General features: G+C 41.8%; 1 protein-coding gene across 8 annotated transcripts in view; it reads left to right on the top strand.

The window, feature by feature from the left end:
* Positions 1 to 4,429: 4,429 nt before the first annotated feature.
* Positions 4,430 to 10,445, top strand: part of KCNT2 (potassium sodium-activated channel subfamily T member 2) — a 227,286-nt gene continuing 221,270 nt past the window's right edge. For 3 of the 8 annotated variants that reach the window (XM_074317059.1, XM_074317058.1, XM_074317061.1), the window contains exon 1: positions 4,430 to 5,030. In XM_074317059.1, coding sequence (XP_074173160.1) covers positions 4,936 to 5,030 — 95 coding nt within the window. In that variant the 5' untranslated portion in view covers positions 4,430 to 4,935. The remainder of the gene's footprint in view (positions 5,031 to 10,445) is intronic. The other 5 variants (XM_074317060.1, XM_074317057.1, XM_074317056.1 and 2 more) reach the window with 3 other exon arrangements.

Here is a 10,445-nt window from a genome sequence, read left to right as displayed (position 1 = left end):
AAAAACACTAGACCTGTTGAGTAAATCATGCTAATCATTGGAATATCTTCATCCATCCCCCAACAGCCTTCCTCCCTTAGACTATCTACCTGTGCCTTTCAGGTGGATTTGGGGAACCGTATGGGATATTCTGCTTTTTCATTTTCTCTTTACTGTGTCCTCTTTTCAGTGTTGCTGAAATAAGACTGATTCTGCTCATGCAGCTGGACACGCTTAGGATATAGGGCAGATTTTGTTACATTTTTCTTTGAGTAGATAGAATCTATTTTGGCTTGAATCAAGGGTCACAGGAGAAAACTAGTCAAGAAGAGAAGAACACCTGTCTTTACTCTGGCAGGAGAAGTTCAGGTTCCCTTCAGGCTTTGCCCCCAAGTCCCTAATACATCCCTTCTCCCCAGGCTCCTGTATGGTTTGCTCTCTGCCTCCTCTTCTCGCACTGCACTGAGAGCCAGGGACACCTGTCCTTCCTCAGTTTCCACAGCCTTCTCTATATCGATACTTCCCAATTTTATAAGTCTGGACCAGAATTTGCTTCTGACATTCCGACGCAAAGATTCAAACCTCTGGCCTTCTCCATTTGAACTTTTGCAGATGGCTCAAAGTGAAATCATTTTCTCACTTAAACCTATGTCTGTATTCCCATCTCACCCAACAGTAACATTCTTCACCGACGTACTCATGCCAGAAGCCTAGGAAGGACCATTGCTTCTTCACTCTCCGTTAACTTTCACACTCTCTGTTACTAAGTCTGGTCGACACTGTCTTCTTAAGTTCCCATAAATTTGTCCTTTACTTTCCATCTGCACTGCGTCCCCTGCCTCATGTCAGACAAATGGCACGTCTCACCCGCGATACTAAATAGCTCATAAGCGGTCTCCCTTCTTCCGTTCTTGCCCTCCCCACCAGTCAATCACCTACACTGCTACCATGGTGATCTTTCCAAAGAGTAACTGGGCTCAATCCTCAAAAGAGTCTTCACGGTCTTCAAGTTAAAACTCAAAACGTGTTTGGCATGGACCTCTCCAGACGTGGTTCTTAATAAATGAAGGCAGCTCCTGGCTACCAATGTTCCTGTTGATTTTTATCCCTCCCTTCCTGGCCCTCCCTCACCGAAATACACACCTTGAGCTCAAACAACATGATCCTTTTGAATTTGCGGGGATCTGTGATTGATTTCTTTTAGCTATTATTTGTATGTGGATACTTGCTGCTGCTTCTGCCTCCACCTTACTCACTCACATTTTTCATTTTTCAAGGTAGAGTTCAGCTCCTCCAGGAAGCCTTCCCTGATTTCTCAAAACCAGAATTAGATGTCTGTATGTGTTCCTCAGCACCATAGCAGAGAGTGCTAATGGCTAGTGTGATTTATCACATCCTAGTGTGAATCCTGGAGCATCTGTCTCCCACATGTACTCTCTCTCTCCCATTAGATGATGAGATATTCAACTCATTGTCACTACTTAATGAATCTCTGTTAAAATATAATTGACCGCATGCCTCCCACACACTGCAGTGTTGTTTTGTAGCTTACTGATGTTTTCTGAATGAATGTGGATTGTCCTGGGTTTGTCTGCCTATACACATGAAGGGTCTATGAGGTGCATAGCCTGACATAGAAAGCTGTTTTTATTAAGTTAATTCTTTCCTATTTCTTAAATTAGGACACCAGTCTTCTCCCTAACCCTCATTTTTGACACTTTCTACTCCAACAGCATAATTCAGAAAATTTGGGGTGACTTTCTTTGGGTAAAATGGGAACAAACTAGTTTACTGCTTTGATCTCCACTAGTTGTTGATAAAGGGACTGAAGAACACCAGGGATAAAGGTGTAAAACTATAATGTACAGAACGAAGTTTAACACTGTTTCTAAAAATTGAATCTCACGCTATAGTAGCAGGAAAGCTTTCACACACACAGAGAAAAAGAGTATATGAAACAGGAGATTAAAAGAGCTCAGTGAAAAAAAGGAAACCAAGATAAAAAGAGCGAAAGAGGAAAATGTATTTTAACAGCAGGAAATGACATGACACGACATGAAAAAAAAAAAAAAGAATAAAAATGTAGTGTAGAAAGACAGGTGGGAGGATGGAAAGTAAAAATGAATGACAAAAAATAAAAAGGCTGCCCAGAGAACACATAAAGGTGAAAAAAGGAAATTCCAATTATAAATTTAAGTTCCATTGCCTAAAAATTGGTATATTTTAAGAACGGCAGGATAGCATTCCTTACATATATTGCATTGTTCTTTTAATTTTCTTAAATTTGGAAGGTTAGTTTCCACTTTGACAAAACTTGTAAGGCATACACACATCAGTGTGTCTCTGAGGCAGTTGAGTCCAACCACCTTGGCTGGTCACGTTCAGGTACTTTGTCCCATTTGTGTCATTAACAGCTGTGCTGTGACACGATTAGCTGAGCAGGTTACCATTTATTTGTTTATTTTTTTTTCTTTTAGGCATACTTACTCCCTCCGAAATTGTTATTGGGGTACGTGGAGGACAAATAATTAGATTGCCACAAAAGTATAAAATAAGGGTACGCTGCTTTTTTCTAAGTAAAATGCAGCTTTCGTCTCTCATCTCCAGTACCACGGAGTCTAACTCTCAACAGCTATTTTTTTGGAAGTGCCTTGCTTCTGAGTCTGTTACTGATACGCAAATACTTCAGATTTCTGCCATCTATGTAAAGGCAGACTATAATAATATAAATGCAGACTATAATGATATAAATAAGGCAGAGTATAATAATATAGATAAAAATATGAATATTAACCTGCAACATTAAAAAGGTAGACTTCATAGAAGCTACCTTAACAGCGGATGATAAGGTCTAAAACACAATCCAAATATTCTCTCTTCCCCTGCTCCTCAAACTAACAATGCAGTGTAGTAACTTTCTCATTTGGCAAACTGATTCCAAAAGTTCACGCCAAAGAAACAAACAATTACGTAACTCTGGAGCTAGAGCAAGTGTGGAAAAAAATTAATTTCCTAGTTTAAAAGCTTTTAATGCAGTTCAATGCATCTCAACATCTGTTGAGATTTTGCTATTTTGAAGATAGCTGTGCTAGGAATATAAGTCACAGGGAGGCTGGAGGGTAAGATGTCAGAAAAATGCATTTAATCATACAGCAGGCCAGAACACAATAAACACTACAAGCAAAACACTCTCAAGAGGTATGAAGTGTTCAAAGGAAGAAGGCGTCATAAGTAGCTGGAAAAACAAGGAAATCTAGCAGAGGACGTGTTACACATCTGAGGTGAGTCAGGAAGAGAGGGTAGAGTTCTGAAGAGAGAGACATGGGGTCTGACTGGTCTTTCCACTGTGATGCTTATCCTGTTTTATCTGATATTACCTTCTTGCTATTTTCTTCTTGCAGTTCCAACTTTCTGTATAAACCTTCCACCATCTGACCTCACTAAGAAGTAATCATATCAAACTCATCAGTGTCTCCGGACCGAACATATTCTAAAATCACTTTGCTTCTACTCACGCTATTCTCTGTTTGCTTCTCTGCTTTCTTCCTTTCACTCAAGTAGGGTGCACACGAGTTGAGAAGCCTTAGTTCACGTTCAATCAGCATCTTTCTTGACCCCTCTGGGAAAAAGTGTATCTCAGGTACTTCCAAATCTCTTTGTATGTTGTTTCATGACTGTGTTTCACAGTGTCACTCGTTGATAAGCCTGCTCCTTTGCAGATTCCTATGGGCCTGTGCAATGACAAAGGTTTCCGTGTACCCTCAGGTGGGTGTCTCAGGTGGGATATAGTCAGTGTCTGTGTCTACCCTGATGGAGGCACTTCTCGGTGGGAGGACAGTAGGTGCAGATGGCATTAGGGCTTGTGCATCTACAGCAAGGTGCAGGTAAGCAGCAGCTGGCACCGAACAGCAGCTGAGGGAGCTGGGGTTCACTTCCTCCTCTGACCCTGTGGACTAGGAATGGGGGCATTGGAAGGTTGCCACCTGCAAGCCCCTAGCGCTGAGTCGCCCCAACAGTAAGGGACCAGTGGACAGCCCTCCCACGCACTTCGGTGTGCTTTCCCAGCCACTCGGCTGCATAAAGAGGCCCTTCCTTCCTTTCCAGGACCAGGGAAACACCTCCTTTCTTGCAGACTGTAAGAAAATACAAAGGACTTTCCTGGGGCTGGAGTGGGGATTCCCTCTGCAGGAACGTGCATTTTTCAGCCCGTCTACCCAGCTGCAGGCGCGCAAAGCCAAGGGGATTGGAGGACCTTGGACGCTCCGAGCATCCTGTGACCCCCCACATGCCTTTGCAGCCCAGCCAAAGGTCTGGAGCCCGGGAATCCGCTAACTAAGCGCTGCCCCACTGGTCGTCCCCAAGGCACCTCTTTGCCGTCACCGTGTTATGCAAATGAGGGGGCGTCTCATTGGCTGGGCCTCCAGTGCAGCTCCGAGGGCGCCTGCAGGGACAGCCCGGGTGGGGTGGTCGTGACCCAGACCCACGGCCCCTCGCGCCTCCTGGGCTGTGCCGGGTGTCCGCCTGCCCAAGGGACCTGCTACCTTTTCGGGGAGCGCTCCAGCATCAGGCCGCACACACTCCCACACAGTCCCCTCTTTCCAGGCACCGCGCGTTTTTTTTCCCGGGGAAGTAACTTTTGCATTCCCGTCTCCCCCGAGTCCTGGGGACCAGAGGCGGTGCTGAGCCTGGGGGCGGTTCCTTGGCAGCGTAGATTCTTGTGGGAGCCAGACTTTTGCTCCTGGGCTGGGTTTGCATCATCCCCATCACACCCTCAGGAGAGAGGAGCCAGCCCCCTTCCAGCCTCGGCTTCCGGCTCAAAGCAGACCCCCTCCCCCTTCTGCTGTCCCTCTCCCGGCCACTGCATGTTATCCGTCCTCTCCCTCAGCTCTGCAATATTTTCTTTCCGCCTCCCTCCTCTCCTCCATTTGTTTCGTGTTTCCCACTCTTTGAGGAAGGATGGTTGATTTGGAGAGCGAAGTGCCCCCTCTGCCTCCCAGGTACAGGTTTCGGGATTTGCTGCTAGGGGACCAAGGATGGCAGAACGACGACAGGTGAGTGGTGTGACGCGGGGCTGTTCCCCGAATAGGCTGAGAAGGAGACCCAGGTGGGAGCTTAGGGGGGGAAAGGAGGGAGAGGAGGAAAAGGGAGCCCGAGGCTGGGGGAGGGAGTAAAGGGACTCGGATATGTCTCTCCATTTTGACTCCAGAGCCATTGCTGTAGACAAGGAACCCTTTTCTTTTCACTTTCTCATCCCTGCCTTGGATTTACTGCGTGTGTCTAGGGCTTATTCTTTTGTCTTTCTGTGCTTCCCTAGGACGTGTATAAGGCTGGTATTGGAGGTATAATACATCCAAAAGCACGCGATATCGGGGCCAGTTTCCCCCCTTAGGTGTTGGTTATCAAATTCAAAAATGTGTTCAAGTTGCCGGAAAAAGCAGATTAGAAACTTGAAATCTCCTGCACCCAGGGACTTACTCCTTGTCAGTGTTCCCTGATCAGGTGTCCACCTGTCCCTGGGCATTTCATACTCTTTAAACATTTGGAGTTGCAGGTAGACATTTGGTTTAAATATGTAACAGGTAGTCAATGAAAATGACAACATTTGCCATTGACAATTCTCACTTTGAACAGGTAACTATTATTAATAACGACATTTGTATGGCACGATCCCACCTTTTCATAATTAATGTATTTCTAACCTAAAGATTATGCATGTTGTAAAATTAAAACTAAGTTTCAAACCTAGAATATTTATTATTAGCAAAACATTGCTCATGTGGATTTCCTATAGCATCACAGCTTTGCCTAAACTTCTGAAATGCCTCCGGATCTCTCTCTCTCTCATTATTTAAAAAGCACATTTGGTATTTTCTGGAATAGTCATTTCACGTATTGCATGCCACATTGCCTTGTTTTTTTTTAAAAATATGCTAACTAGGCTTTGAAATGCTTCCTTGAAGTTCACTTTGCTATTGATGTTCTAATATAATTACATAAAAGATCCATTCTTGGTCTGATTTCAGAACCTCTCCATTCACCACTGGGAAATCCCTTCCTTCTTGTCTCATCATCTCAGCACCCAATGCAAACTTCTATTCCTACACACATGGAATTTTACCAAGCGCATGAGTGATCGAATTCTTCTTTGGTCTCAGATCAGTAATTTAAAGGGGTGTGGATGTTTTGTAGAGGATCATATTTCAACCCAATCTCTTCTTCTCAGGCAAAAACATACGTATTGATAAAAAATTAAAAGAGCAAATGCCAATTTACCAGTATGTTGGAAAGGAAGGTGTTCTAGCTGACTGAAGATAAAGAAAAGAATATTTAAACAAATTTGCAACACTCATTGACATTGGGATAAACTGTCACTAGTGATTGAATCTATATTTTCGACTTCAGAGCTTTAGGATCACGACATAGAACAGAAATTCTCTATTCTGTGCAGAAAGTGTGAGATGGGCTGAATACATGGGAGACATATTTTGAACTTTGTGGGGTAGCCTTGTTTTTTAATATCGTACCCAAGATATTAACTTGTGCATGTGGTTGCTCCCATTTTTCAAAGGATGCTGCAGGTATATGTCAGTAATTAAGAATTTACGTTGGTTGAATGTCACCTAAATGAATCACTGCTATATTTAAACCAAAGTTTTGTACATTTGTTTACAATATCTATGACAATAAAAGTTTATGCTAGCCCAACTTTAACTTAAACATTAGGCCATATTTACTATTAAAATAAAGTACTAAACATGGGAAAAACTGTTCATCTAGTCTTCAAGTTTTGACTAATTTTGTGGCTGCATGGAAACTTAATAATTAGTTTTGGTTCCATCTGTTGTCCATCTTTGAAGACAAGACCCTTTGATTAATACTAATCAGATATTAATGCCCTTTGATTGAAGCCTTGGACCCAGGCTTCAACCCTCTGCTTATTCCTTCACGAGTTGAGTGGCCTTGGGCAAGTAATTTCCACCATTATGAGATTCAGTAATCTTAGTTCCGTAAGGGACAAGACTAAGTTATTGGCACTAAGTAGTGGCTAGTACTCTATTAACTATGCAAATGTTATGTATATGCATGTGTGTATATACACACAGATATGCATATGTGAACCTATGCTATATGTTATCACAGTCCATCTTCAGATACTCCCTGAAGAGTAGGTAATTATTTTAAGGACAAGGAAACTAAGTTTCTGGGAAATTTAATACTTCGCTTTCTAATATATTTCATAAATGTAAAGATGACACTTGGGTTCAGTTCTTTGTGGCTCAAATTCCTCAAGAAGCTCATCCTTTCCACTTAATTAATTTGAATGTATGAGACTAATTTTACAGCATCGAGCCTCGTTTAGGTGCTCATTAAATGTTAGCTGCCGTCTTCACTTGTAATTTGCAGTCTGCAATTCTTTTTTGTTTTCCTTCAGCATCCTGAATTCATACGCAGTAAGTAGAGCCATCTCTTTGGTCGTTGATACGGTCACCAATTCCTCTTTGCGGTGAAGTCTGAGGGGCCATCTTATTCTGCTTCTTATCGCCGTGGCCTCAGTTCCTGCAGAGTAAGGAGGACGCGCTCTTTCCTAGAGCAATACACAGACAGTGTCCGCCAACAGATATAGTTGGAGCTCTGCCCACATACTTCAGGCTACTTTCTGTGAACACCCAATGCCCGCGGTCTTTTGGGTTTTTGGTTCTATTTTGATCTTCTGGCCTCAACAGCACACAGGCCTGCTTGGCGAACGAGCCAGAAGTACCACTAAGCCGGGATTTGTTAGATTAGGACCTTAGCTTCCTGCCTCCTTGACCCGGATAATTTTGAAGCATGTTGTACACTCTGTCCAGTAGGACTGAACTCCAGTTGCCCACAGTGGTAACTGGCTTGATACTGCCAGCTTTGTTGTCTTCCTTCCCACCATTTGCCCTATTGGTATTTTCTGGATCATTTCCCAAATAAACCACTTACACTGCAATCTTTCGCAAAGTCTCCTTCTGGGGGAAATTTGAACCAAAGTGGGTATCATCTTGGTCTAGAGTCACATTGTAGAAATGACAGGGGGATTATATGATGGGAAAGTGGACACCTTCCACCTCGCTCTTCATTGAAAGAATTTTAAAATCAGGGCATGGTCGAATGGCACGTGGAAATGAGTGAGGAGTGTGATCGATGCGTGAAGGGTGTTGTTAAAGAGGGAACATTGGTGGGCCTACACAACACAGCATAGTTTTCTGTGAACTAACCTTGGAAAGTTCACTTAAATTTACATGGTACCACCTTTTGGTAGGGAAACAGACACACGTAATGTACATGTAATATATATGTGTATCGTCATGTGTCAAATAATGCGTCACCCATGGACCACATATACTACAGTAAGATAATGGAGCTGAAAAATTCCTATCGCCTAGTGACGTAGCTGTCAGAATGCCATCGTGCAATGCTTTACTCATGTGCGTACGGTGATGCTAGTGTAAACACACCTACTGTACTGCCAGTTGTACAAAAGTACAGCACACACAATTAGGTACCGTCCATAATACTCGGTAATATGTTACTGCTGTATGTATTTCCTAAACTGTACTTTTTATCATTATTTTAGAGTATACTTATAAAAGGAAAGTTTGCCATAGAATAGTATGCCGCGTGACATTGGGCAGCAGCCTCATGCATCTCGTATGTATGCCTCACTTGATTGCATCATTTGCTCTTGTGCTTGATTTAGTCTTGTGTTTTGTGTAGGAATGTGCTGTCCAGGCTCATAGCCCAGGAGCACGGGTGTACCATTCGGCCTGGCTGTGCAGCGGGCTGGGCCATCTAGGTGTGTGGATGTGACTCTATGATGCTCGCACAACAACGACATCACCTAACAATCCATTTGTTAGAACATCTCCCTGTAGTTAGGTGGGCATCACTGTATATATGATGTATATGTAGTAATACTATGTTCTATATGAAATACATATAATGTGTCTGTACTATATATACATATATACATATATAACACATCTCATGTAATTACTTCTCATTTGCATTCTGCTTTTCTGAGTAGGGCAAGGGAAGACTTAGCCACAGCCATGCAGGTAATTGAGCTGATGAATGACATGAGTTCTGGGAGCCATGAAATAAGTCTGAGAGCTGCTAAAATGACAATAATGTTTGTGCCTTGGGGATGTCTGTTGTGTATATGATGCACGTTTATTTCTTTGGCATCCTGAGTAGCCCACACAGCTAATTCAAATGGTCTGTATAATATCATATTTCTGTAATGGCCGTTTGTCCCTTTAGCTAATACTTGAACGCATGCTGCATTCCGGGCCTTATTAAGTTAGGTTTTAGGAAGGCTACAGGAAAGAATATGAAACAGTGCTTGCTCAGGAGGTGTTTGCAGGCAGAATTAGAGGTGAATTGCCCCCCAGGTCAACAAAAAACAGTATTGTTTATGTTATGATGATGTCCTTGCAGAATTTCCACTTGAGCGTGTCTGTCAGGCACTATTTGTAGGTCGGACAATCAGGTCCGCTTGAAAATAAAGTAGCTAAGGTCACTATATTACAGAGGAAGCAAAGTCGTCAATATATTTGGAATCTACTGTTTAGAATACTTAGTATCTTCACAGTTACTCTACTATAGAAACTAGTAGGACTAGAGACTGAATTTAACTGGTTTTATATGGCCGCCATTCTGTAATATGTAGAATGGTTCTAGTGTTATAATCCACTGTTTTTTGTTTTAATATTTCTAAGAGTCATAAAACAATAAAGATTTAGAATATTCTCCTGAAGTTAAAGATTAGTAAATGTCAGGCTTTAAATGCCTTCATACAGTTAGAATAAGCCTTTCTTATCCTTGATCATGACTTACTAATTTTAAAGTTTGGAACACAATGCACTTGATGTGGATAAATTATCACAATGTGGATAAATTACTGTTAATGGACAGTTCTCAGCTGTAGTCATGCAGGACTAGGCCATTTATTTAACGAACACCATTCTGGTTTTCAAATATCTGTTTCGTTGTTTCGACTCCATTAATTTTAAATGTATCTTTCATGTTTTGTAGACGATATTTAAAAGTAATGCAGGAAAGTCACCTAATGCATTGAAGTAATTGAAAACGTAAAAGGATTTGAACAAAGAGTACGATTCAATCAGTTAATGGTTTAAAAGGTGTTTATAAAATGGGAGAAATGTTTGGATAGCTTTGGAGTATGTGTAAATTTAGATACTGTACAATGCAAATATATTAACGTATATAACCAAATTAAATTGGGGGAATGGGTTTTGGATTGGCAGATGATATATTTACATAATTTACCAATTTTATCTCCCTTAATAAATTTCATATTATTTTGAAAAGTAGCTATTTAATGTAAAGTACTTATTCTAAGTTTGTGAGCTCAGATCAGTAAATACACTTTTAAAATATTTTAATGTTACAATTCAATTAAAAAATGGGCAAAGGAC

This window comes from Rhinolophus sinicus, linkage group LG12 (genome assembly GCF_036562045.2).
Source record: "Rhinolophus sinicus isolate RSC01 linkage group LG12, ASM3656204v1, whole genome shotgun sequence".
NCBI lineage: Eukaryota > Metazoa > Chordata > Mammalia > Chiroptera > Rhinolophidae > Rhinolophus > Rhinolophus sinicus.
Note: the sequence above shows the minus strand (reverse complement) of the source record. Positions and strands in the feature narration are given on the sequence as shown.